The sequence below is a fragment of the Apiospora hydei genome, assembly GCF_038363865.1.
Source record: "Apiospora hydei strain CBS 114990 chromosome Unknown utg000010l_segment0_segment0, whole genome shotgun sequence".
NCBI classification, from domain to species: Eukaryota; Fungi; Ascomycota; class Sordariomycetes; order Amphisphaeriales; family Apiosporaceae; genus Apiospora; species Apiospora hydei.
In genome coordinates, this window is record NW_027117369.1 from 706,246 (window position 1) to 733,722 (window position 27,477).

At 55.7% G+C, this 27,477-nt stretch overlaps 8 protein-coding genes across 8 annotated transcripts; 4 read left to right on the forward strand and 4 right to left on the reverse strand.

Moving 5' to 3' along the window:
- Nucleotides 1-167: 167 nt before the first annotated feature.
- Nucleotides 168-3,411, reverse strand: PG997_014393 (calpain family cysteine protease protein; the record flags this gene model as incomplete). The annotated part of the gene is made up of 3 exons (XM_066818707.1): nucleotides 168-2,089; nucleotides 2,143-3,144; nucleotides 3,231-3,411. The coding sequence occupies 3 exons, from the start codon at nucleotides 3,409-3,411 to the stop codon at nucleotides 168-170; spliced, it is 3,105 nt and encodes a 1,034-aa protein (XP_066660895.1).
- A 2,283-nt stretch (nucleotides 3,412-5,694) lies between these two features.
- Nucleotides 5,695-6,639, forward strand: PG997_014394 (D-2-hydroxyacid dehydrogenase; the record flags this gene model as incomplete). Its single annotated transcript, XM_066818708.1, has 1 exon — nucleotides 5,695-6,639. One exon carries the CDS (start codon nucleotides 5,695-5,697, stop codon nucleotides 6,637-6,639), a length of 945 nt encoding a protein of 314 aa, XP_066660896.1.
- Nucleotides 6,640-6,808: 169 nt separating this feature from the next.
- On the reverse strand, nucleotides 6,809-8,433 carry PG997_014395 (uncharacterized protein; the record flags this gene model as incomplete). Its single annotated transcript, XM_066818709.1, has 3 exons — nucleotides 6,809-7,042; nucleotides 7,101-7,246; nucleotides 7,311-8,433. 3 exons carry the CDS (start codon nucleotides 8,431-8,433, stop codon nucleotides 6,809-6,811), a joined length of 1,503 nt encoding a protein of 500 aa, XP_066660897.1.
- Nucleotides 8,434-9,806: 1,373 nt separating this feature from the next.
- On the forward strand, nucleotides 9,807-10,819 carry PG997_014396 (NADH-cytochrome b5 reductase; the record flags this gene model as incomplete). Its single annotated transcript, XM_066818710.1, has 3 exons — nucleotides 9,807-10,062; nucleotides 10,141-10,218; nucleotides 10,275-10,819. The coding sequence occupies 3 exons, from the start codon at nucleotides 9,807-9,809 to the stop codon at nucleotides 10,817-10,819; spliced, it is 879 nt and encodes a 292-aa protein (XP_066660898.1).
- A 192-nt stretch (nucleotides 10,820-11,011) lies between these two features.
- PG997_014397 (uncharacterized protein) lies at nucleotides 11,012-11,671 on the reverse strand (the record flags this gene model as incomplete). The annotated part of the gene is made up of 2 exons (XM_066818711.1): nucleotides 11,012-11,129; nucleotides 11,274-11,671. 2 exons carry the CDS (start codon nucleotides 11,669-11,671, stop codon nucleotides 11,012-11,014), a joined length of 516 nt encoding a protein of 171 aa, XP_066660899.1.
- A 4,608-nt stretch (nucleotides 11,672-16,279) lies between these two features.
- PG997_014398 (uncharacterized protein) lies at nucleotides 16,280-21,289 on the forward strand (the record flags this gene model as incomplete). Its single annotated transcript, XM_066818712.1, has 4 exons — nucleotides 16,280-16,352; nucleotides 16,400-16,475; nucleotides 16,540-21,032; nucleotides 21,102-21,289. The coding sequence occupies 4 exons, from the start codon at nucleotides 16,280-16,282 to the stop codon at nucleotides 21,287-21,289; spliced, it is 4,830 nt and encodes a 1,609-aa protein (XP_066660900.1).
- Nucleotides 21,290-22,116: 827 nt separating this feature from the next.
- On the reverse strand, nucleotides 22,117-22,665 carry PG997_014399 (uncharacterized protein; the record flags this gene model as incomplete). The annotated part of the gene is made up of 1 exon (XM_066818713.1): nucleotides 22,117-22,665. One exon carries the CDS (start codon nucleotides 22,663-22,665, stop codon nucleotides 22,117-22,119), a length of 549 nt encoding a protein of 182 aa, XP_066660901.1.
- Nucleotides 22,666-24,871: 2,206 nt separating this feature from the next.
- Nucleotides 24,872-26,729, forward strand: PG997_014400 (carotenoid cleavage dioxygenase 1; the record flags this gene model as incomplete). The annotated part of the gene is made up of 3 exons (XM_066818714.1): nucleotides 24,872-25,009; nucleotides 25,088-25,429; nucleotides 25,494-26,729. 3 exons carry the CDS (start codon nucleotides 24,872-24,874, stop codon nucleotides 26,727-26,729), a joined length of 1,716 nt encoding a protein of 571 aa, XP_066660902.1.
- Between the last annotated feature and the right edge of the window lie 748 nt (nucleotides 26,730-27,477).

Genomic DNA, 27,477 nt, shown 5'->3' on the forward strand with positions numbered 1-27,477 from the left:
ATTCTTGATGAAGCGATTCCTAGGAGAGGTGATTCAACCATACTGCCTAAAGCATATACCCAAACCATACTCCTCCCTAAAACTACCATCATCCAAGCATGTGCGCCCATCATGCAAAACGAAACTACGACCCCAGCAGTTTGTCCACACACCAATCCCGGAACCGGTCAAGCAGTCTTGTCGTTAGCAGGGACAATGCTCTTCTTCCGCCGCTCGCTATCGCCAACAAGAGTAGCGTCCTTTGAAGAGTCGTCGACATCAAGCCCTTGCGCCTTCTTGTCGTCGGGCGTCTCTTCTTGGTCCGAGTCGTCGCTCTTGTCGTCGTCCGAGTCGTTGCTCTTCTCCGAGTCGGAGCCGCCGCCTTCTTTCTCCGTTTGGTCGCCGTTGCCGTTGCCTTCTTTGGCTTCCTCGCTCTTGTCGCCATCGTACTTGCTGTTGGCATAAGGGTTTGGTCTGACCACCCGCAGCTTGACGACCTCCTTGTCTCGGTCTTCCTCCGACACTTTGTAGTAGACGCGCAGACCGATAGTCGCCACGGCGTTCCAGGGATTCTTCTCAAACTCGTCTTCTGGTTCGGGCTGTGGGATAGGTGGAGGTGCGACAGGAGGGGGTGAGGGCATGCTCGCTTTGCGCTCCATCACAATCTCGAGTTCGTGATCTGTGATGTCAGATACGGAAGAGATGTCCGACTCGTCCGATTCCTCTGACGATGTAACCTCAACGTCTGAGTCCTCTTCTACTGCGACGGAAGGCTTGTTGGTGTCACTAGCACAGCATACATCGGCGCATTCCTGGGCAACAGGCTTTTGGCTTTCTGGGGCCTTGGTCTCATTAGCAACAGCGGTAGAAGCCCCCGAATCCGATTTAGGTTCTTGTTCAGTCTCGGTTGCGAGTGTAGCAGGTTGTTGGGTAGCCTCTGGCTCCGCCTTGGGTTCTTGATGAGATTTCGTTTCTGTGGTAGCAGGTTGCGGATCTGCCTCAGTCGGTGCGGCAGCGTCTGCATCCTCAGACTTGGCAGCAGCAGCTGGTTGCTCGTCCGCGTGCATGTGCCCTGGCGTGTCGTGGGTCAGTGAAGCTTCCGACGCGTCATCAGATCCAGACGTGGGAGTCTTCGCTTCTGCCTCTGTTCCTGATTCGGAGTCCTTCGACGACGCGGCCTTCGGATCCTCAGGCTCGACATCGGGTTTGGGTGACACAATCTGAACTCGTTTCTCCTTCAACTCGGCAACAACCTTGTCGTCAAGTTCACCTTGCTTACTATCCTCCCCCGAAACAGCCTTTCTCTTCGCCTCAGCCTTGGCCTCCTTCTTCGCCTTGATTTTCTCTTCATGCCGCGCCTTCTTCGCCTCCATCTTGGCCTTGGCCTTAGCTTTCTGCTCACGCCGCTTCATCTGCTCCTTGACGTCAAAGTAGTACTGCCGCTCCCGCCCCTTCATAATCTTCCTCTTCTGTTCCCGCTTCTCTTTTTCCTTCTTGCGCCGCTCGTACTCCTTGCGGGCCCGTTTCTCCTCGTCCGTCTCGATCACTTTCCCCTTGCTGTGCGCCAGGTCGTACGACATGCCCACCGCGACCAGCTTGTCGCGGCGGTCGCGCGCGTAGCTGCGGACCATCTCCTCTATCGGCAAGATCGACATATTACGCGTCGCGTTAATCTTCATGAGAACGGTGTAGTCGCCCGCTTCCAGCTCGAGCTCGACGTTGACGCTGCGCTTTTGGCAATAGGGGCTGATGCTGCGAACAACGTAATCCTCTTGGCCGGCCTTGTGTACGCGGAAGTTCAGTTCAAACCGGTACTGGCCTTCGAGGCCGCGATAGTAGCGGTCGTCCAGCTGCGAGAGGACGATAACGACGGGGCCGGGCTTGGCCAGGGTGAAGGCGAACTGCGTGTCGTGGTAGTCCAGCGTCCAGGGGACCGAGACGGTGGTCCAGATTGCCGTGACCTTCCAGTCCGACCCAAAAAGACGAGTTCGGTCAAAGGCTTGGTACTTGCGGAGGAGATCCTCGTACGAGATCCAAAAGGCGCCGTCGTCGCCGAAGCGATGGTTGAGCTTCAGAAGCCAGTCGGCAGTCCACTCCTTGGACCCGTCACCTGAAAGATTGTCAGCTTATAGTCTCAGTCTTTTCGGATGTATCTGATCTTACTCCAAGCTCCCTTCCACTCGCCCTTGCCCCAGGGGTTCTTCAGCAGCACGAGCCGGTGGCCGTCTATCTCCACGGCTCGCATGACCGAATACGCATGCAGCTCGACGATGCCCTTGCGCTCGCCCCAGCCGATCCCCCACATGCCGGTGGAACATCCAAACAGGAACTGGTCGTTGACTTTCATGAGCTCCTCGTTCCAGAAGTACTCTCGATCGAGGATGTCCGTAGTATAAATCTCCGAGGTGACACCGCCGGTGAGGTCCTCAATGCCCTCGCCCGTGAAGCCGCCCTCGATAGCGGCGTAGTCGCCATGGGCCTTGGCGTAGGCCTTCTCGAGCAAGGGTAGCCACGTCTCGTCGGCGTGCTCGCACTGGGCAAAGTAGAGGGCGCCCGAGCCGCTCTGGTAAGCCTTTCGGTACTGCTCCTCGGAGTTGACGCGCTCGCGGTCCTCCCAGAGGATCCGCTCCAGGAAGCTCTCGTCGAAGTCCGGCTTGGTCAGGAACAGTTTGTCGTCGATGATCTCCGAGATCCACTCGCCATCGCGGTGGAACACGAACCCGTAGACACCCACCATCTCGTCGCGCGCCACGCAGACCCGCTCGATGAGGCTCGACTTGTTGCTCAGCGTGCAGAGCGCCGCCAACAACCAGCAATCGCCGTCCCGGCCCTGGCGCACATCGTTGGCGGTGGGACCATCAATGTAAAACTTGGGGTCTTCGAAAATGTCGATGACGCGTTTGACGCTCTTGGGCTTGAAGGAGGAGCTCGGCCGCTCCTCGCGCGAGTTCCAGAGCGACTCGAGCGTGTCGCGCTTCCCCACTTCAGGTCGAACTCGAGGTCGAAGTGCGGGTCCCGGTACCGCTGGTTCACGCGCCGGCACTCCTTGACGATCTTGGCGACCTTCGCCTGGCAGACGGCGGCCGCCTCGTCGTAGGACGCTTGGGTGGTGATGCCCGTGGCCGTGGTGCGGCAGCGCCTGGCGGCCCGGGCGGCATATTGGTTCTGCGGGATCACGGTGGTTGCTGAGCTCAGAGCACGTCAGTTTCAGTGACTGATATATGACTGTCTTTCTGACTGTCCATGCATACCTTTGCCCGGGGCTTTGGTGGTGAATTTGGTCCAGAATTCGTCGATGGCCTGCTGCGGCGTCTGCTGCTTCGTCTTCCTAGGCAGGTTTGATAGGACTACCGGCATTTCGGCCATGACGGTTCTGGTGCCGTCGCGGTCGTCGCGCAGGTATCCGGCATCCGAGGGAGCGTATATGGACATGATGGGCGGTTTAGGGATACTTAGTACTAGATATGCTCTTTCATTTGCGGTAAGACTGCAAACCTCACTGTAACGGGATCCCAAGTCGCACAGTTGGAGGCAGCCACAAGTCCAGCTGTAGCGAAATAACGTAGGGTAGTCCAGGCAGACGTCTCTCGTATTGGATCAAATCTCGCAGGAGCGAGTGTGATGATGGCCGTTACCAATTGACCACTCCACGGTTAACTGCCCAAGAAAATTGGTTATGCAATGGAAGGCAGGAGTGTAAACGTGGGAAGTGCGAGCCATTTATTGCCATAGGCAGCGACGGCAGAGGCATTGGCAGAAGGTACGAATCTCCCACCCAGTGGTTCGAGTGGTTCCAGTGGCCCCAATGGCAAGAGCAACAGAGCCGCCTCACACCGGAATTCGTGGCCAAGTCGGGTCAGCCAGCGAGCAGCCATCGCAGGCTTCACTGGCCACCGAACCCCATCTTGCAGCTGAGAGGGAGGCCATTGGACGAAACCCCCTGCCACGAACCCGGCAACCCTGCATGGTGATGCGGTGAGACATAAGGCTGAGATGTAAGTGGTAAGCCAAAGAACAGCCCCCTGTATCGTTAGTCTTCGGCATTGTTATTTGATACTCAAAAGCCTAGGTCTCATCTATTTCTGGTCTGTCTCTCCTTCATGAAACTGAGATGGTCTTTTTCCAGCTTCACAGCAGTGATTTACTGACCAAAAGGGAGGCACTCTATGCGTGTATATCTCACCCCAAGGAGCACAAGGAAATGAAGGAGCGTTATTGCAGGTGATGCCCCCTTCACTTTACCGAAGAGGCTTCTGCTTGGCGATTCGTCCAAAAGTTGGGGGCCAAGACGATGAGTGCTGGATGGGGAACATGTGCTGAACCGGTCGGGGTGATTATTTTACCTTTTGGTACTTAGGTGCGTCGCTGCCTGTCTTGCCTTCTCCGCGGTCATTGGCCATTGGCTGGTGTTACAGCCCGTCACCGTCATACGGCAACAACTGCCCTCTGACTGCATGAAGAGGACTGCCCGTTTTTAAGCGACGAGGCAAGGCGGTAGCTATACTCGATCCGCGGACCATGGGCTAATCAAAAAGAAAGAAGCGAATGATTTAGTCCATAGCACTACAAATATAGGTATATATAGTGCTAGTGAGTGATTCCAAAAGCTTTCAACATAACGGTTTCCGGCGACTGGTGATTGCGCTATCAACTTATCAATCGGTTATTATGCACGTAGATAAGGGATCATGGAACATTGGATTACTTGGTAACAGGATAAAGATGTGGCAATGTCGCACGGCATATCGGGGAGTGGGATATTCGCCGTCTATTCAGCCTTAATTGGTCAAGTGTATGTTTGCTTACCACCTCTCGACTTTCGAGTAGCCAAGTACAAATGCAGAAAGGTTGGCAATTCATCCACATTGATGTTCGAGTGGTAGTAGATATTTCCATCAGATCCGGCATTGGCCGGGTCGAATCCGGTTCGCTCTTGACCACCAGACATGTCAATGCCTCCATATCCGGCACTTGGGTTTCTCTTTCGCTGCCGCTGCTGCATCGTCGCCATGGTTAGCAGATTACTCACCTTTTCCGAAGAGACAACTAGCAATTCCCAAGTATAAAATCGAATGAGAAAGTTGAGGAGATGCAGTGTTTTCCTATTTATACAAAGTACTTAATGTTCGCGCAAGCTTCAATAGTTCGGGAAGATTCATGGGGAATACAACAATACCGAGTCCTCCCCCATGTATTTTACGGAGGAATCAAGTCAAGCCTCTTATCCCCCCCATCGGCAGAGGGCCGGTTGGGCCGTCGGAATGAACTCCGAGCAGTCTCTTTCTCTCTCTCTCTCTTTAAATAGGGACCGAGTCCACTCTGGCGTGCGTTGGTGCTTTTCCAGAATACGCGACGCCGATGTTCGCTCCCTCATCCATGTGCAAGCTCGGGGTGTTGATAGCCCATGGAGTCCACTATCCAACCCCACCAGCCCACCATGAGCCATCACCACCCCGCATTGATGTAATGATATTATAACCTACGCGACGGCTCATCCCGTCAAGGGCTTCTTGCCATGACTTATAGAATGTCAACTATCCTCGGCAATTACATGATTCAGCGGGCTTCAATCTAGATCTTCTCTTGAAAGACGACATCATCAAGTGCTCCTCTACTCCCATCCCACCGTCGCAGCAGCCGACAGATTTCCGTACATGCGGACCCAACATCTCCAATCTTTTCTCCATCGAACAGCCAACAAGCTCCCAACCGACCATGAAGCTCCTCTACCCCACCTCGCTGGTCCTCGACGCCCAGAGCCTCGAGGGCTTCTCCGTCACCCTGCACCCCTACGACGTCAAGACCCCGATCCCCGACGAGCACGCCGACGCCGACATCCTCGTGACCTGGACCAACAGCGCCGCGAACCTGTCCGACGCCGCGAAGCGCCTGACCAAGCTGCGCTGGATCCAGTCCCTCGCCGCGGGCCCCAACGACGTCCTCTCCGCCGGCTTCGACACCTCGAAAGTGCTCGTCACGACCGGCTCGGGGCTGCACGACCACACCGTCGCCGAGCATGCCTTGGCCCTGTTGTTGAACGCCGCGCGCCGCTTCTACGAGATGCGCGACTGGCAGCTCCAGGCCAAGTGGCCCCAGCACCTCGGCGGGCCCCAGCCCGACCGCCCCAAGGACAAGTTCACGACGCTGCGCGACGCCAACGTGCTCATCTGGGGCTACGGCAACATCGCCAAGACGCTGACGCCGCACCTCCGGGGCCTCGGCGCCACGGTGCGCGGCGTTGCGCGGACGCCGGGCGTGCGGGACGGCATCGAGGTCTACAGCGACGACAAGCTGGCCGAGCTGCTGCCGCAGACCGACGCGCTCGTCATGATCCTGCCGGGCTCCGACAGCACGCGCCATGTGCTCAACGCCGACCGGCTGAAGCAGCTGCCCAACCATGCGTGGGTCGTCAACGTCGGCCGCGGCACGTCGATAGACGAGGATGCGCTGGTGGCGGCGCTGCAGGATGGGCAGATTGGCGGTGCGGCGCTGGATGTCTTTGAGAAGGAGCCCCTGCCCGAGTCCTCGACTCTCTGGAGGGCTCCCAACTGCATCATCAGCCCGCATGCCGCTGGCGGTAGACCCCAGGGTGCTGAGGAGCTCATTGCGTCCAACCTGCGCCGGTTCCTGGCTGGACAAGACTTGAAGAACATTGTGTAAAGCTATCACCATTTCAATGGCACAAAGAGCAGGCCCGAAACGTTTGATTGTATATCTTTAGTCTTTTACCTATCGTAGAGCGTTGATAGGTTGTCAATGAATACTATAACCCGTCGCCGATGCCTCATCCTTGCCCCTGTATATGCAAAACTGGTATTAGGTATCCCAACTAATCCTCATTGTCCAGATGCTGGCTGGCCCAAGGACTCTTCTTACGTATAGTCGGGCCATACCGTACCAGCACGAACGGGATTGGTATCAATACCACTGCCAGTAGTGCTAGCAGACTGGCACCCCATTGGTAGCCAAGCGATGTAAATAACTTGCGCCCAAACAGAGGGAACGCGGCGCCGAAGAGGTTTCGGATCAGTCCTATGCCGGCAAGTGCCGAGGCCGAATAAACCTGGGCACGTGTGTCAGTTTTAGATTCCTAACTAGAGCTCCCCACATGTGCTACTGACCCTGTATGCGTCCTCGGTGTATTGGAAGGTCATGAGGATAAGCGTGTAGAAGGACCAGCCCCAGAACGCAGAAGCTATAACGGGTATTATAGCCGGGGTGGTTGCGTACGTTGTCCAGGCGAAGAAAAACATCGAAAGGGGAAACACTTCGCCAGATGTCAGCATCAAACATTCATGCAGTTATCGGCAAAACTAGGTCGATGCACTTACTGACTGCCGCATGTGTTGCCAGATGCAGCCTCGCCTCGGGAACGGCCACCCCACCAGATCGAAGCAGTTGTCTCTGGTAGTACCTCTCCTGCCAAATGTTCGTAATGGGACCAATTGAGATCCCGAGGGCGATGCCGAGGAACGCGCACCCGACCCCGATCTTGCCGAACCCGTGCCCCTCGGCGCCGAAGACTAGGTTGAACGCAATGTTGAACAGGAAGCTGAGACCGTACAAGTACCCGTTATACAACGCATTCAGGCTAACGATGGCTTCCGTGAACAAGAACCGAAACGGTCGGGTGAGGGCCACGCGGAACAGTTCGTCGGCGCTCCGGCGCTTCAGGGCGTCTGGGGTGGCGGTGGTGGTCGAGCCTGCTGCGCCATCCTTTCGTTGCTTCTTGGCCACATCCCGCGCCCTTTTCCGGAGAATGGTGGTATGTCTCGTCTCGTCGAGTACGAGCACCATGATCAACCACAACCCGCCGCAGGTCCCCAGCAGCGCCCAGAACACCTCCCGCCACCCGCGATACTCAGCGACAAAGGACATGGCGAAGAAGCCCGAAGGGCTGCCGCAGGTCGCGGCCCACAGATAAATCGACATGGCCGCGCCCGTCTCGTCGTGCTGCCACATATCCGCAATGGACCCGCCAAAGTTGGCAATGGTGACGGCGGCGAAGAACCCGCTAAAGAAGCGCAGGACCATGAACCCGACCAGGCTGTGGCTCAGCGCCGAGCCCGCCAGCAGCACGAGGAAGACGGCGTAGGAGCCCTTGTAGATGACGCTGCGGCCGAAGAACTCGCTCAGGGGCGCGAGCGACATGGGCCCGAAGGCGAGGCCCAGGATGTATAGACTCAGGCCCAGGACGGCGACGGTCTCGGAGATGCCGAAGTCGGCGCGGAAGCTCGAGGCGGCAGGGGAGAAGCCCGACGCGCCCCAGGATACGGACAGGTCGATGGGCGTGATGACCGCGACCGTCAGCCATTTCTTCCATGACGGCCAGTTCCGAGGATTTTCCGGGTCGCCGGGGGCGAAATGGTCCAGGGAGGGCGCCGGTGCTGATGAGGATGATACTAGGAGCGGCGTGGAGGCCGAGGCGGCAGCCTCTCTTCGTGCTTCTTCCATCGTGCCCAAATCAGCAAATACGACCCTTGGATCTAGTTATGAATACTTGGTTGTGTTGCTAGGAAGCCGTCGATCCAGAAGAACCCTCGAGGCCAACGTCCAAGTAGCAGCACAGAAGCTGGAATGGAGGATCGGGGCTTGCACGTGCATACACATAGTTGGCGATAATGGCTGTGCTTGGGGGAGGGGCGTGTGCGGTTTGGATGACGTCGATTTAGCTGCGAGTTAGCGGAGTCAGGTCTTACACAGTAAGGTTAGGTCCCTTGGAAACGAACGCCTACGCCCCCAAGTTCGAGATACATACATAGCACACACGATTTTGCGGGGAAAAAAGAGTCAGATCAGAACTGGTAAAAGTTTCAAGGAAGCGAGCCAGCAGCTATGGGAGATGTAGATGTGCAGACCGAACCCAGACTCGCGTTGTCAGCGACGCCCATCAGCTTGGCGGCAAGGCGGCCATTGCCTTTTAGGGGATGTTACATCTCGGGCCTCCACACTGAAATATCGGTTAGAAGTAAGACGGCGATCAACTCGCCCGGAGCAATCTCATCGTCGCCGGCGAAAATTGGGAGGAATACACGCTGAAACCAATCCAATATCTGTGGTTATATCATCAATATGTTGCGTATTCTGTACTCGAAGATAGGTAGCTCCTGTAATCCCAGCTTGCCGTCCACGTCGTCGTTCACGCTCATTGCCAAGGCCGCCAGAGAGAAGCGACAGGGTCGGTGGCCGGCAACCAACAACACCCAGTCAATGTTGCTATCCTATTTTCAGCACGGCATATCGGCCACTACATGCATAAATGTTCTTGGAATATATTGATCCCCTGGTCCGCAATGGCAGCTTTACATACATGTACCTACAACCCATCCTACTTGCCAATTCCTACACATAGACCAAACAAAAAAGAGGCTGCCTGTATGTCAGCTTATTCCAAGGGGGATCCTGGAACCCCCCACATCGGTGTCCGGCAATGAACAATAGCGACCTCCGGACTTTTTGGTCAGTCCTCCCAATTGTCCGGGACCGAAGGATCCTCCTAGATCCTCCTTCTCGTATGACCACCAGGCAAAGCGCCTCGCCCAAGGAACAAAACAAATGTGCGCCATGGCGGCGGCATCCGCCTGGCCGCCCTTTGCTTACTGTAAGGTGCCACAGGGGGCAGTCAGATAAATAACCGTCGGCTGGCGCCGCTTTTGCGTTGGGTTCTGTTCGTATATTAGAATGTGACTTACACGCCTTTGTTCTTTGTTCATAACATACCTACATATATCAACGCATCAAGCACGGTCGGGACATATATTACCTTATCGACAATCGCTGGCATTTCTTCCTGATAGTCATACTTGGGCACATCTGCGGTCATCATCATGGCTATGTTTCAAGGAGTTCGCCCGAGTTACATGCTCGGCGGAGTGGCCGCCGCCGGGATAGGTTTGACTTTGCTGTCCCGGAATCTGATGAGCGACGCATCGGCGGCCACGGGAGCTCCCCGGAAAATATTCCCTGGCGGTCCAGCTTTCCTGGCCCTGCCGCTCGAAAGTTCGGAGATGGTGAACCATAACACGAAGCGGCTTCGCTTCAAGCTCCCACAGCCCGACTCCATCACCGGGTTACCGCTAGAGTGTAAGTGCCCTTCTACCTGACTTGGCATGCTGTTTGCCAACGATAAAGCCCGAACATGCAGTTGACAAAATGCCACAGCTTCATTGGTGACTTTCGCATGGCCCAAAGGTCACTGGAAACCAACAGGTAGACCATATACCCCTATCACCCCATCAGGTAAGTTGCCAGCCAGCATTGCATTCCAAACAGACATCCCCTAACCATACCCACAGACGAGCCCGGCTTCTTCGAGCTCCTGGTAAAGCACTACCCCGGCGGCGGCATGAGCACCCACCTGCACTCCCTCCAGCCGGGCGACAGCCTGCGCTTCGTCGTGCCCCTCAAGGGCTACGCCTGGACGCCGAACCAGCACCCGCACATCACGCTGATCGCGGGCGGCGCCGGTATCACGCCCATGTTCCAGATGGTCCAGGGCATTCTGCGGGACCCGCAGGATTCGACGCGCATCTCGCTCGTCTTCGGCGTCAACTCGGACGCCGACCTGCTGCTCAAGGACGAGTTCGATCGGTTCGAGAGGCAGTACCCGGGTCGGTTTCAGGCGACGTACACAGTCAGTCGGCCGGGGCCGGGATCGCCGCATCGGGAGGGGTATGTTACGCGGGAGCTGCTGAAAGAGGTCCTGCCGGCGGGCGGCTCCTCCAAGGTCTTTGTCTGCGGGCCGCCGGGTTTGGAGGATGCGCTGGTGGGTGGAAAGGGCAAGTCGCCGGGCATACTGGAGCAGCTTGGATATGGCAAGGACAAGGTGCACAAATTCTAGCACTTGTGTATCGTCATAGTATTTGATGGGGTATGAAGCGTTTCCAGCGGCGAATGTACCAATGGAGAGTTGATCTTCACAATAAAACAAATAGAACAAGGCGGTGGCCCCTTTAGGGCCATGGCTTGTTGTATTTCCTTCTGTGGCGTACAGACAACTATCGTGACACATCAAAGCTCGTAGCTTCATCCCTTAAGCATCTCTCAGACCCTCGTTGCCGCCAACCCGGGGATCGATGCCCTCGGTGTAATTGCCGTGTTTCCGTCCCTCCTTGATGGCCTCTCGCTTTTCAGCCTGTTCAGCCTTTTTCCTATCACCGGGGAAAACATTTGCGTCAGCAGTGTCCTCTTCTCATCTTTCTTTCTCAAAATAAAAAAGTCATGGGGGACGACGCATGCCTTTCGAGCTTTCATCTCTTTCGCTCGCCTTTGCTGGCATTGCAAAGAAACCTTACCGATCCAAGTTCGCCGCCAAATCCGGCTCGGCGCCCGTGGCACCGGACTTGTTCTCGACAGCGCTCGCGACGCGCCCCTCGGCCGCGCCCGCGACCATGGACTCGCCCTCGAGCTCCTTGTGGCGGCCGACGTCCTCTTCCGTCAGGCCCCGGGCCTCCTCGCCCGCGGGCGCGCCGCGCACGCCGTAGCCTAGGCTGGACGGCTGGGGAGCCGCGCCGCCCTGCTGCTTCGCGGAGGTGCCCGACTGGCCGCCCGTGGGCAGGCGGTCGTCGAGCTTTTGGCCGTGCGGGTGGGAGTGCTCCTTCGCGCTCTGCTCGGCAGGGTTCGTGCTGGCGGCGTTGCCGGGGGTTTTGTAGACGGTGTCTTGCGAGGGTTGGGAGGGGCCTTGGGGATCCATGATCTGTGGGCGTGTGTGTTATGTCGAATTGGTGATGCGACTTGGTACCTTGTGGGATCTCTTTTGGTGCGGTGGAAGATGCTTGGCTAGCAATAAAAAAGTCGTATGATCGAACACGGCAATTATGAGTTATAACTGTCTAAAATGAGGGTGATCGAGCTGGTGAGGAGTTCTGGAATCTTCACAACGCATCTTTGATCGATCGCTTGTATTCCTGACGCAATCAACAGCAATGTCGTCATTGAGCGCTGCAGCCCTACCACTAGCGGCAGCCGTAATTGATTGCTAACTCGCCCTACGTACAAACGCCCGCATCCCACAGTTGTTGATTGCCGTTTGATATGTCCCATTCCTACCGAACCTCCCGCATCTTTTGTCGTTCTCAGTTTGTTATGCAGGCATTTTTGTATCTGCAATGTTAGCGTGTGGCCCATCGGGGGGTGCGCAGCCATTGCGATCCTGCTGGACAAAACTTGGGACGATTGCTCGGCGACTACCTAAGGGTTCCTTCCTGCTTAGGCCCAACGAGTGGACGCATTGAGGGCGAGGAAAGAAAACAGCTTCATGTCCAGTTTGATAACACGTCTCTTCGTCAAGATGCCGTTCTGATCTACGGAACAAGCTGCAGCAGAAGAGGTGCTGACGGCATGGATCAGCAAAGGAGGTCATCCTGGTCAAGCATCTGTCAAATTGAGCTTATTGCTGGATGCTGCATTCGCATACACGTACGTACGGCTACGCACGCACACAACCACAACCACGCACCACGGATCCAAGGCCCGCCCCCAATGGGATATGGAGACCCTGCCAAGCCTGCCTGCAAAGTATCAAACGCATCCGCGGGCCTGGGCCAGACGATCTGTATGCCGAAGCAGGCAAGAAATATTCAGGAGCTTCAAATTTCCCATCTCTAGTGGTGGATTGGGGGTTGGGGGCCACCGTCGGCTCAAAGCAGAGCGTTTGCTCAATCGGGTGGTTGATTGTAGGACGAGGGTTCCTCCCTCCCTCCCTTGCAGGCTGCTCACATCACACGGAGCTTGGCTCGGCCGACGCCGACACTGTGAGTATCAGGACTATGGGATTTTGGGTAAAGCCAAGTTGCCATGTGTTATGGTTCATACCGCCCAGCTCTCAGCCCTCACTTACAAAACGCATTCTACTAGCAAGTTTTGTTTTGCCACGCTGCGTGATAAGAACAATTGACGACGTGCACAGCGTCATGGGTGGCTATAGTGGCCAATTGATAAGATGGCTTTATGGGGGGTGGTGAGCGGGTTTGAAACGTGCCGTGTTTCTTCAAGCCGGCCACTACGACGAACGAAGGAGCGAGGCGAAGCCAGAATCTCCCCAAGCTCAGAACTATCCGGCATCTTGCTTGTCCTGAGGCTCCCAATGATGGCATCTATCCAAGTATGCCCATCTGCGATGTTTCATACAGAAAACACACCAACCAGGCTAGGTCCGTCAGTGCGGAAATGCTTTTCTTGCTTGCTTGCCTGTCAGGATAGAGCTTAAACGGATTGCTCGAGTGGGTTTTTGATGGAAATGTTCGGAGAATTTTCGTTCAATGTAATGTGTTTGTACCAGTCATCACATGCGTGTGGGAGGAGAGGAGTGAGAGAGGAAGGGCCACATGCAGGTACCGGCCTGGCGGTTTCAGAGCCATCCGGTGCGCCGGTGACGCTTGGGCAATGTCTACCAACGACAGTTATATTTGTGTGTGCGTGGGAGATCAATCGTAGTGGTGGGAACACTGAACACCGAGCAGAAGACAGAGAGATACATCAGCAACGTGGCCGGGTTGATGCAGATGGTTTGTCTTACCTAGGAGTCTTGGAGTTTCTTATTGACAGCGGGCTGTGGTCACCCACAAGATACAGTTCAAGACATCAGGGTACTGAATCATGGCCGGACATAACCTAAAGTCGCATCAATAGCTAACGACGGGGGAAAATGGTATTTCGTCATGTCAACCAGCGAGTCGGAAATCAGGATAATCATTTCAAGGCCAGTTTTTCCTTCAGCGGATGTCCGACGTCTCGTCAGGCCACGGCGCCACTATCGTCTTATGGACACGGAATCTACCAATCTACGAAACCTGCCGTTTCTTGATCACGCAAGCTACCACCACATTTGTAACCAGGTCAACTAACCAAAATCAACGACTTGAGGCATATAGAATCATAGATAGCCCATATCCGTAGGAGCTACTGCACATCATTTGCCGGATGGTATCACGTATCAAAATGAGCTTCAGTCCAGGTGCAAGAGACTAGCTCCTACTCATTAAAGGTTCCAGTCTTCTAGAAGCGTGGGATTGGCCAGGCTGAAGTTGGAGGGGTGGGAAGAGGAAATGATGGGCAGAACCTATCGCCCAATTAGTAGCGAAGGAAAGTTGGTTTGATTTCGACCACCCCAGCCTGCATTCGTAGTCCGTCAGAAGGTCCATCAGGGTTCCTGTCTCCACGCCAATTCTTGTTTATTGATGTTGATTGCCGCGCCAGGGAGAGAGATAAAGAGATAGTGACGATAGCTGATGCGTGGCTTTGTATGAGCTGTCGCCGACGGGTTTCAACTGCGCGATAGATAGATAACCTAGACAGTCGTACATGGCGAAATATATTTATGTACATACAACTAGTGACCCGGTCACAAAGTGGCATCGTGTCGCATCCGGGGCCGGGAATGGAAATCCTCTGTCGCCAAGGGGCAAACCTGCAAGTCGCATTCTCGATGGGGCGCCAGGCTCGGTATGTTGCGAACGCTCTGATGCTTGTCTGTGAATGGCGCATTCAGAGACTGGAGTCACTAACAGCTAGGCTGAGCGCTACGAGAGGGGGAGGAGAAAAAAAGGAAGGCGTTTGATGAAATCTTGATGCCGTCCCGATTCCCCATACCCGATGGCACGCATTCCCACCTTCAGGCTCCTGCGGACGTTGGGAAGGATTCGGGCGCACTGTCAGAAAAAAAGGCTAAACATACATGACGTCTATAGATTGTAGGACATTGAGAATGCCAATCTGGAATATGGCGGTATATCTATGAGGAAGGGAATGAGAGACAGTGAGGGGAGCAACGGTGTGACAGCAGTACAGCAAGGCAAGTGAAATCGAGCCATCCGCGAGAAAGGGGGGTTTCAAGAATGGGATTGCGGCGTAAGAGGCTAGACACCCTGCCATCCATCTCGAACACGCAGGGATGGGGAGTCGAAAGATGCGATGGTCCTGCTGCCCGTTGGACAATTGTAGGCCCACCTTGTCTGGGAGCAGCAGGGATCAGAACAGAGGAGAGGCCGGAGGAGAGAAAGAGGATTATGTACATACAGCCAGCCAGGCATGAATGAAGAGAGCAGGAACCAATCTAATGGTTGTACATACGCCTGTACGGGTGCTGATAAGTGCATAGAACATTCTACAGAAAAGAAAAGGTTCTACTGTCCTTGCCTGTTTGTTTGTTTGCTTGCGATTTTCTTTTCTTTTTTGGCGGTACCCCTGGAATAGATCCCTTCGAAGCGGGAGTGCCCATATTTTGCTGCTGCAAGTGTACTGTACATGGCATGGGGGCGGGCGGTAGGGGTTTGGAGGGGTATCTTTCCCGCGGTTGGACGGCCACGGGTACAACGTTCACACCCACCCCCAAGACGTGCCGGCATGTACATTGATTGATGTATTGAATTGGATTCATCGATTTTGCTTGGCTGAGCTGAGCCTCTTGCAGTCTGCCTGCCAGTAGAAGAGCTGGCTGGCTGGCAATAGTGAGCCCCCTTCCAGCCGCCAACCACCGGCCAGGCCGCGATCTGAACAGAAACCCGAATTCATGTCGAAACAATCCATCAGTAGCAGCATAGCCCGCATATCCATTTCTGCTGCTCTCCTTCCTGTTGTTTTCCCGATCTGCCACTCCAATCAATTAACCAGTTTTGTTTCTGTTGCGACAGTGTGTCCTTTTTGTCCCTGGATTTCTGGACTGATCGCCTGAACGACTAAACGAACTGAACGACGGACCGTTATCCGGTTTAGGCCAGTCGAACCATTCATTGGATTTGATTTCGGGACCCTGGCCAGTCGCCTTTCAGATGTTCCTTGCATGATCTCCTTTTCCTCCCACCTCCCGACATGTAATAATAGCAAGCGTGTTATCATTGATTGACAGCACCAAGGGCCAGAAAAAGACAGACCTGACGCAGATACACACAGACGGCGAGCAAGCAGCAGCGGCAGCGGCATTGGCATTGCTGAGACTGGCAGAGACAGAGACAGAGACAGACAGACAGACAGACACACGGACACACAGGCCCCCCCAGCCACGCCCAACCCAATCCAACCAACGCTGGACGCGCATCAACCAGTACCTCCAGTACCCTCCCGCCTGTACCTTTCCGGGCTGTACTTGCCGAAACGTGGAGATCGCGTATTTTTTTCGAGAGAGAGAGAGACTCGGGAAGAGAGAGAGGTCATTAACGGGAAACCGAGTCAAGTGCATGAAAGTGGCAGAGGCACCAAAGTGGACATTGACCCAATCGTTTCCAGTGACCAAAGTGGATTGGCCTGCCCTCCAACCCTCGCGCTCTAAGGTTGTGTTGCTTGCTTGTGCCTGGTCTGGTAGTCCATGCTAACCATCGGCCGGCCTTACCAGTCAGTCCCAGTCAGCAGCCCCCCCAGGCCCGTCACAGTCAGTCCCAGTCAGTACCTCGCACTACTTGCCGCATCGCTACACACTAAGGCCAAGGCAAGTACACCGCAGTGGCACGCGCACTGCGACTAGAGCGCAGCCAGTGCATTGAACTGATTGATTGGGGGTCCTCGTGGGTTCCTGTTATGATTCCGGACCTGGATACCCTGAATTGAGGAGTCTGGAGAGCCAGAGAGCACGAGAGCACGAGAGCAAGAGCGCGAGATAGAGAGCAACAAGACGCTGGAAGATGCCACAACCACATGTCATGACCAATTTGGCCGGTTCCACAAAGTCCCAATCTCAATCTCAATCTCAATTGTCCTACCAGAACCACCACCACCACGCCGGCTACCCTTTTACCAACCTCGATTCCAGTTCCAGTCCCTACTCGACCTCGTCCACCAAACCACTCGACTCGGCTCCGACCTCTTCCCATTGCCCCCCGTCCTGTCCTCCTTCAACACACGGACGCCCACGCCAACCAATGCCTACCCGGCTGCCGTCGCCCCTATCTACTCAGTAGCCGAGCATTTCCGGCCAGAGTCTTCTGCTGTTGCCGCCGCCGCCGACTCGCCCCATCCCTTCCAGAGTCGTCAGAAACCGACCAATTTCTCGAACCCCACGAGCTTTGCCTCGAGAACCAGCAGCCCGGCCTCTGCTTTCCACTACAACCGGGGACGGACCGACAACTACAGTAGCATCCCTAGGGGCGCCACTACAGTGCCTAGTGCTGCCGATATTGGCGCTGGTCTTGGTCCAACGACCTCTCACAACCACGCTACTCCAAACCCCTCGACCTTTGCTGCACGAGCAACTTCTGGTAGCCGGGACTTGGGTCGGGGTTTTGATAGAGACCAAATCTTAATAGGGGACTCCAGCGACTATCGCCCGCCAGACGAAACCCAATCTCAGCGCTACCCACCACTACCACCACCACCTCCTCACATCGCCGCGCCCGACAACACCGAGGCCAATACCAGCAATAACAACGCGCATCAGGCGCCATCGTCACTCTCCCTCGCGCCCCCAGGAGCAGCGCCCGTCCTGCTGCCCAGGACCTCCTCCCTGCTGCCACCACCTCGCAACGTCGGCTATGCGGGCCTCTTGAAGAAAGAGCCGATTCCTCCCGAGCCCGCCACCAAGACGAAACCCCGAAGGTCGCATTCTCGGGCCAGCAGCATCGGCGTTATTACTGACAGCTTCCGAAACCTAAATAGGTGGTCCGCGTCCACATCTTCTTCGAGTCGTGCTTCGAACCGACCAGGCGTGCCGACGATCGCCTCTGTTCCTGAAAGAGCCGGACAAGACCAACGCGATCGAGAAAGAGGGGCAGGTAAGGAACAGCCGTCACCGCAACAGCAACAGTCGACACCAACGAGTAGGCGTTCCACCTTCTCGCGACGCATGAGCGTCGACTCCGTCGCCATCATAGCAAATGCGACAGACGCAATCACGGCTCACGCATCTGCAACCTTCCAGTCGCCGCGGAAACTCAGCAAACGGCGGCCCTCCGACGGCGGCACTCTCACAGCTTCACCCAGGTCCCGCGCCAATTCTAATGCGAGCTCGCGACTGAGGCCTCTGGAAAACTCTCCACGTTTGTCCTCAGCCCCAGCGCCTAATCTTCCACCAATCGTCAGTTTACCTTCACTCGAATTTCCTGACACCGAGTCCTCGGAGCCTGCCACTGCGAGGCCGACGGACCCTTCCGCACCAGCAACAAACCTGTTCAGTCGGCTAGGCACCGACACGAGCTCACCCAGCTCGCCATATTCTAGTCAAGGGAAGAACTCCAGGGCCGGTCAACGAGACTATCTTGGGGATGAGCCGACTGATTCATATAAGAACAGAGAAAATACCCCAAGTTTATTGCCTGCGGCCCAGCTAATACCTAACAACAACAACAACAACAACAACACAATGCCTACCGAAAGTAGAGGCCACACGAGGACTCGTTCTTCGAATACGAAGAGCAGTAGTGACTCGAGAGAAAGAGAACGCGGGAAGCAACCTTCGCAAAAGGCGATGCTGTCGAAAGCCCTTGCCAAGGCCAATACAGCAGTCCAGCTCGACAATGCCCAGGACTACCAGAGCGCACGGCGGTCATACAGCGAAGCTTGCGATCTTCTCCAGCATGTCCTCGCCAGGACAACAGGTGAAGAGGACAAGAAGAAATTAGAAGCGATCCGCCGAACCTATACCAGCCGGATTGATGAGCTTGATGGCATGGTTCCTGCGCAGGCAGTTGCATATAGTAGCAAAGCGCTCCCGGCTCGGCCAGAAAGCTTGGAATACAATGGCATGGAGGTCCGGCCATCGTATGACGACGATTTTGATGATCCCTTTTATGGGACTGCCACCACGACGCGCTACGGAAGCACGCCGACGCCTGACAGTCGCAACCTATCGACACCTGTACCGAAAGAGCAACCAGCTCCGTCTCTCCAATCTTCGTTTAATAAATCGCCCATTCGACGCAACTTCGAAGGCAGCCTGAACATTCCCCGGGCCCAGGATAATTATATGCCTGCGCCACTGTCTCCCCGGCGGCCCATATCGCCAGGGAGGCCAGCAAGCCCAGAACATATCGTGCGCCAGGACTTTTCCATGCCTGCCGATCGCCTGGCTCCTGCCATTGACATGAGCAAAGGCCACACACGGAATCCAAGCCATGAATCCACCTCCTGGTTGGACCCGATTGACGAGTCTGGCGGCTCGGCTGCCTCGTCTGTTCACTCCAGGACGTCCTCGCGCGGGTACCGAAGAAAGCACATTCGTGCTTTCAGTGGCGATACCGAGGCTGAATTCGATGCCGCCCTGGACGCGGCTGTGGAAGCGGCCTATGATGAGGGCTATGAGCCAATGGACTCGTCCGATATAATGTACGACGACCGCCACACCGACGAAGATGACGAGGATGATCGTGTGGTGGCCAACGCAATGCGGAGAGTCGAATGGGCCAAGGAGCAAGTGAGGCAGACCGAACGGGAGGCTGCAATAGAAGCCGCGCGCGAAAGGGATCTGCAAAGGCGAATGCAGGAGGAAAGCCGGATATCGACCTATGACGAAGGTGGCTTCTACAACGGCGACAGTTCCGACGAGGAGGAAGAGCGCATGTTGGAAGACATGACCAGGAATTTGGCGATGCAGAGTTTCACCTTCGATCAGCCCTCGCGGCAGCAGTCGGGTAGTGGCAGAGACAGGGAGTCGGATTCGAGCGGGGTTACACAGCGCACCTGGCACAGCTCGATGGGATCCAACCCTCCCCCAACCGCAAGCACCGTGTTATCCACCGTCACCGAGATGCCGCCCATGTCAGCAAAGGCAGCCGCTCCTCCACCTTCTCTGCCGCCGCCCCAGGCCCTTCCTCAGATCCCGCCGAACAACGTACGGAACAGGCGCTTATCGGGACAAAACGCCAAGCAGCTCAAGATCGAAACCGCCAAAATCAATCCTCCGCCACCGCCCGGCCCCATCTCCGCCTTGCAGGCGAAGCCTGGTAATTATATTGCGCAACAACGACAAGCCATGTCGGCTACATCGACGCGGCCCGGTCCTTTCTCGAATCGAGTCCCCAGCTCGCCTGGCAGAAATGCTAACCCTACCATCCTTGCGCCTCCCACACCACCTTCACCCCGGCACAACCGAGTGTCTTCGGAAGAGTATGACGAGTTTGAAGAAATGCGCACAGATTCGCCAACCTCAGTTCGGCCAGCACTGCGAAAGAACCAGTCCTCGTCCAGCCTGCGGTCTCAAAAGACCCGCCAGCTCTCCGTGGCTAACACCGACATTACGGACATTTCGCCGAATACGCCCATGAACGTGATGTCCGGCTCCTTGAGCTCACGGCAGCCGGCCATGCCCACGCTACCGACACCCATCGTCACCGCTTTCAGCCAGAAGATCACGGGCGGCTTCGGGGGCCTGTATTTGTTCGACTCGGACTTTCACTCGCCTTTGCCCGGATCACCGACTTCCATCAATCAAGCTGGACCGGAAGTGCCTTTGCCGCTTGAGCCGTGCCCAGCGGACGCCATGCTCCGACCATTCTGGCTTATGCGCGCCTTGTACCAGACGCTTTGCCATCCGCGGGGCGGCTATATCACCAACAAGCTGTTCATACCACGCGACGTGTGGAAGGTCAAGGGCGTGAAGCTGCGAGCGATCGACGACAAATCTTCGCAGTGCGATCTGCTGACTGCGGCTCTCCTTAATCTGGCCAGGGTGGACAGCAACGATGCGGACGCCGTGCTTGAAGAGATGCAGAGCTTCGAGAACGTTCTCGAGCAGGTTCAGATAACCTTGACGAAGAAACTCGGCAATGAGGTGGGCATACAGGGCATGGCTCGGGAGAATGATGGCGGCGACGCGATGCCGGCAGTGCCCCGAAGTGCCAGTGTCAGCGGTAAGGGGGCCTTCAGCTGGCGCAGGTTGCGAAGCAAGGGATCCGCGGCCAACATGTCCTCTGCCTACGGCAGCCGGGGCAACAGCGGCGGCACCGGCGCCCCCAGCATCCCTGAGAAGGAGGTCATGGGCAACGGCTCGGGCACCCTGCCTAGCTTGCCCATGGTCGCCAACCCGAGCAGCCGTCCGGCGAAGCGCGACGTGCACAATGTCCAATTCGATGGGCCGTATGCGCTCTATATGTTGAGTCTGGCGCGGTTGTTTGACGCTGCACAGACAGTTGGTGAGTGCATCTGGAAACCCTGTCCTAATTACGCCGTCGATTTCAACTAACATTGATTGTTTCTTTCAGATCTAATCGCGCGCCAGGTCGACGACCCAGGCTTGAGGCATGCGGACAAGACGCAGGTCGGCCTCGAACTCTGCACTAGGCATGCAGCCGAGTTTTTCGGATTTTACATTTGTCGGTTTGTCCTGAGTGATCTCGGATTGCTGCTGGACAAGTTTGTTAAGAGAGGGAGCGAGTGGGTTTTGGTTTAATGCTTGATTTTGTCTCAACAAACCGGACACCCGAAATGAGGAGGGAGGACTCAGACGGCCCAAAAGGGGTCTGAACACACAACAAGTGGATTGCACCCAGCGGGGGTGTGGTGGGAGGCGAGGACGACGGACGACATATCTGCGACCATGAGACCATTTAGAGATACCACATTGCTGTTCGTTACTGCCTTTTGATACCATTCATAACTTTTACTTAGTACGCATACCTTCGTTTGGTATGGCTCACATTTTTTCTCTTTTTTCTCTTTCAAAAACACTGGCGCGATGGGGAGAACCGGGGGTGGGGGGATGCATCATCTGTCCTATAGATCGAGCACGGACAGAATGGCAGGCGTATTATGAGGTTTGCCGAGATTGGGATAACTGTATATAACAGGAAAGGGCGGACGGGCAGGTGGCATGCCTCGAGCCGATAGGAGGAGTCATAACCTGCATAAGTGTTGGTACGGATGGGGAGAAAACACCCTCCCAGGCAGCACATGTGGTATCTGTGGATGGGTATGCGATGTATCGTTGCATACTTGTTCGCGTGATTCACACACAGTTGTTGAATCGGGAATCAAAGTTCGTTCCCAGTTCCATTTTACAGTTCATTGGCTATTCGAGTGACCCATGGGTGACTTTTGTACTGAACTAAATGCCTGTTACTACACATGTCCATCCATTTACCACAATGGTAATGCAGCTCTCCGAGTATCTGTTGGTGTACTTCATATTTGCATTGCTAACTCTATCTGACGTGTGTCCCTCGCCTTCTATTCTCCTTCCCTCTTTCTCGCTTCTCTCATACGTACATACATAAAGACTTACTCGCCATCCATGACACGCTCCTCGCCCAGCCTCTCGGTGAAGAGGATGGTGCGCTTGGAGATGAGCCAGTTGCCGGGCTTGCCGTTGTCGCGGACCAGCGTGTCGACGTAGGAGCCCCAGGAGGTGAGGTGGTGGCCCTGCCACTTGCCGCGGCCGAAGTGGATGCCGGTGAAGTAGGTCGTGGCATTGGCCGTCACGCCGTCGGGCTGGATCTCGACCATCTGAGTGGTCAAGGCGTGCTGCGTGGGGATGTTCTTGAGTCTGGTTTTTGGCCATGAGCCTACGTAATTTTTTATGGACCTTGGCCAAGGTTGATCGTCGGAGAGGACGGCAAGGAAGAATACTACTGACCTTCCTTGAATGGTGGCCGATACGGCGTCTACGCCGCGCATGTCATGGTTGAAGGGGAAGTCGGCCTGGACGTCTGGGGTGAAGACGGCCGATTTGAGGAGCTCCCAGTTCTTGGTGTCGAGGGCGATGCAGTACCGGGCTATGGTGTTCTTGATGGCATGGTGGTCTACGGGGTTGATCGCTGCGACGGCCATTTTGAAGGATTTTGGTGTTTTCCGTCTTTTTTCTTTTTGAGAGACACGGGAACTCGATTCGATAGGGCTCTATTTGTACGGCTTTGCTCAAGGAACAAGAAGAGGAAGAGGAAGCGCTTGGGCAGCTACCGCCCATTTTCCGTGCCCAACGGACGGGGGATATCGCACCTTAGATATACCTAGACAGAGTTTGAAGAGTCACATCGCGCGGGCGGTTAGTTATGTGGGCTAAACTTCCAAGGATCGACGACGACGAACGAACGGGAGTTCCTCAACGGACATCCGCTTTTCACCGCTCACCGACCACCACACCCTCCCGCGCGCACACGGGATGATGAGTGGCTTTTGAGAAATATTGATCACCTCATCGTGAATGGCGCCGAGCTGAGCCCTCGACGAATCTTTGCGCGTGGGTTGGCATCCTCGTCTCGTCTCCCCATGTTCTAGACCCATCGTCCAGGGCCTCCAGGGTCTTCTTGTCGCTGCGGTGCGCCGTGAAGTCGGTGTCGATCATATTGCTGCCTACGACGACTACCCGGTTTCTCGAGACCCCGAGTCGTTGATGGCGTTGCTCTTCTTCTTCCTCCTCTCCTTCAGGGCTGGAAATGCACGCCATGCGCCATGCTGTGTTCTGGTCGCACTACATACACTCGGGTTTCCAGGACTTTTTTTAGCGAAAGGCGATGATGGGCCAACGAGTGGGATTACGGGTGGTTGCCAATGGTGGGAGGAGGGAGATTTCAGCTTTCCGTGATGTCTCGTAAAAATTGTCCACCTGACTGGACCGCCCTACCGAGCCGAAGATCTTAGAAATCAATTGCTTCTCATGCTTCCTTTTTTCTCTCTCTTTCGTCTCTCCTGTCGATCCAGATGCGGGATTGGCCCGCCTATATCTGTATCTATGTAGCATCCAATCCCAATTAGGTGAGACTCCAGATAAGGTTAAAAGTATTCCGGGGAGCATATCCGCCCAGCTGGTAACGATGATTCATCACCCGCTAAATCGCCAGTCCGATTCAGCGACACGCACTTCAAGCTTACATCATGCATGGCCTGGCCCACGACCAAAAGTCAGCAAAAGCTATCGGCGACAGCAACCAGCAACAATACCATTCGCAATTCTCGGCCATGGAATATTCCGCCTGGTGCCTTGCTGTATAACTTCCATTTGACTTCTATGCAGTACTAAGGCAACATCCGATAAGCGAGTTGCGACACCTGAGCATAGGTCCCGTTCCAATTGTTCCGTCGTGCACACCACGCCACGTGGGTTCCAGTCACACCCGACGGCTCGGACAAGGTGTAACCGGCGTCGCATGGTCGTTACCACTCCCTTATAGCGTTCGTCTCTGGCCTAGTCTACGGGGATAACGAGTGACCGGCCGAATCTGTGCTGTGACGTGTTGGTCTTGTGCTATGCCGGCTTGCTGCTAACTGAGAATACGCATTGCAACATTGGCTACTCTATCTGGGACTCTCTATCTGGGCTGAAAAGCTGCCGGTCAGTTCTTTTTCATCCGAGTTATCAGTGGCTACTACTTTTTGATGCCTGGTTCACGCCCTCGCTCGCCTCCTTATTTTTATGCCCTGGGCGTTGCTGCCTCTACCGAAAGCGGCCTTCCTAAGCGAGCAACGGATGATTCGGAAGCCGTCGGCGCTGCCATTTTTTCAGCCATCTATCTACAAGAGGACTATCTCGCCAAATAGCTGCATACTTACATAGTCCTGCCACCAATCACATATGTTACGTCTCGCCCGTTTGTCAAGGCCGACGCACACCCCTAAAGCCGGTCGGTCAGCCATCCGCTGACAGGCTCTGGCTTTGGCTGTCGCCAATAATACTTTGATAATTGTATGCGATCCGTATCTGCGCTTCCAATATATCTGAGACTAACTAACACGCGGTTACCTACCGAAGCCACCTCTTTGTGTCTCGCGACACATACTCGCTTTGTCACGTGCCCGCTGACAGCAAAGCATTGCACATATAGTATCACATACGCAAAGCATTGTTTTAGCATTTAGGTCAACAATAGGGGTCTCGTATATACAAAACACCAGCATTTCTTTCTTCCTGGTCGTCGGGAGTCTTCTTACATGTCAACGCCTCGGCTGTTTTTTGGTCTACCCTGTAGTATCTTCAAGCAACCAAGTTGACGACCGGAAGCAATCAACTGCATATAAAACAACATATAAACACCATAGCATGGCGTTGAACGGTGGACAAGGGCTCCCGAATGGGAGCCCTTTTCGCAAAGGACCCCAGGACGAGGACGAGGACTACGAGAGCAACGTCCAGAAGATGTTGGACCAAAACTTTGATGACTGGCCAAATGAAGCTGGTGTAGGTAATTCCTTTTACTCGTCTCCCAGCACATATCTCTCATGCGCATATTGAATCAGAGGCTAACGCCGAGTCCAGTTCGAGGGTTTGACAGAGGTCAAAGGCCCCGTAGATCTCAAAGTCCAGGGGTCGATCCCAACTTGGGCCGCCGGGACCCTGTACCGGACCGGCCCCGGCGGTTTCGAGGTCAAGACCGCACTAAACAGCACTTACCGCGTCAGCCACTGGTTCGACGGCTTTGGGCAATCTCATAGGTTCACCATCGTTCCCGACGAGAACGGCACGGTGGGGGTGGAGTATGCGTCCCGATGCCAGACGGAAGATCTGGTAGAGGAGATCCGGCAGAACGGGCGGCCCAACGGCTTCACCTTCGCCCAACGGCAAGACCCCTGCATCGGCCTGTTCGGGAAGGTGATGACGGTGTGGAAGATGCCCTTTCCCAAGAACGGGCCGCGGCTAGACAACATATCCGTCACGGTCCAAGCAAATGTGCCGGGCCTCGGGAGCTCCCCGGGCCAGCACGAGCGCGCAGCAGCCGTCGGCGGGCCACCGCGCGACGGCCACCAACCTGTGGCTCACCACCGACAGCTGCAACCTGAAGGAGATGGACCTCCAGACGCTGGAGCCCATCGGCTTCGCGGCGCAGCAGAAGCTGCACCCTTTGCTAAAGGGCCCCCTCAGCTGCGCCCACGCCCAGCGCGACCCGGCCACGGGCGACCTGTACAACTACAACCTCGACTTCGGGCCCGTGGCGACGTACCGGGTGTTCCGCGTCAACGCGGCGACGGGCACGACCGACATCATCGCGACCATCCGCCAGGCCGACGCCAAGCCGGCCTACATGCACTCCTTCTTCCTGTCCGAGTCGTTCCTGGTCCTGTGCATCCCCTCGACCCACCTCGCGACCATGGGCCTGCACATCCCCTGGCAGCGCAACATCGTCGACGCCCTCGAACCGTTCGACGAGTCGAAAACTTGCAAGTGGTTCGTCATCGATCGGAAAGGTGGCCGCGGCGTCGTGGCGACGTACGAGAGCCCCGCGGGTTTTCATTTTCATAGCGTGAACGCGTTCGAGGAGACTGACGAGGAGACGGGGGAGATGTTGGTCTACTGCGATGTCATCGAGTACCCCTCCCTCGACATCATCCGCAGCTTCGAGCTCGACGTGCTGATGCGGCGGGACGGCGGGGCCGCAGAATTCTGGGGCGACGAGAAGCGGAACCGGAACACGCAGTCCCGGTTCGCGAGGCACAAGTTCCGGGTCCCATCCCAGAAGAGCAACAGCAAGGGAGGGGGAAGCAGCAGCAGCAGTACGCCTGCCAAGAGCGAAAAGGTCCTGGAAATCAAGGCCCCCAGGGTGGGCGAGCTCCCGACCATCAACCCGGCCTACGCGACGAGGCGGTACCGCTACTTCTACAGCCTGCCGAACCGCGGGCAGAGCACGCTGCTCGACGGCCTGGGCAAGACGGACCTCGAGACGCGCGAGACGGTGTACTGGGACAACCCGCGCGGCCACACGCCGGGCGAGGCCATCTTCGTGGCGCGGCCTGGCAACGCCGTGGACGAAGACGACGGTGTGCTGCTGAGCGTCGTCCTCGACGGGTACGGCAGGAATAGCTATCTGCTGTGTCTGGACGCCAGGACCATGAAGGAGCTGGGGCGCGCGGAGTGCGGGTGGGCTATTGCGCATGGGTTTCATGGGATACATACGCAGACGTAGTAGTGTACATTAAATAGGTAGTGTGCGTGACTTACTTGGGATACTTGCATGTGGTAGATCGACTGACACATGGTTTTCTTGCTTGCGTATCTACTGGTTTCTTGTATATAGACGGAGCAAACTACATAAGAGATAGTTCATTGCTATATAACCCGCTCCTCCTATCTATATTCATATGAAAAAGTGCAACTGGCAGGAGGCCATGGGACTTGATCTCAATAAGAAAAAGCAGCTCGTAGGATTCAACAGGGTATCAGTAAGCATTGGGCCCTCGAGGTTTTCCATCTTCCCATTATCAGAACCAATGGGCGCGAACCCGTGCAGATCTGAGACTTATCAAACTTCGGGGTGGCGGCGGCCGTAAGCGCAAGTTTCTAGACGGGCGGCATGCCAGGCCTTCTCAGGGCCACTCACATGATAGCAGAACCACAATCGACCATCAAGGTTGTTCGGTTTCAGGTCAAACAGGGAAGTGAGCCGAAAGGGAAGAAAACGAAGGACCTGAGGTGAGTGCCGGAGCAGCAGCAGCAGCAGTTGTTACGTGGGATGCCCAGCATTGGGGTTTGCATCTGGTAATCTTGCCTCGGTGTGTCCAATCATAGTTCTTTGGCATGTCGTTGTTCATCTTACAGGCTAACCACCGGGATTCCATTACATCTCGTAGTACTGCGAGGCGTCCTTAAGCTGCTTACCCTTGCACCGTACGTGTTATTCAAAAGGTATAGAATATAGCAATGGTAGTCAATCG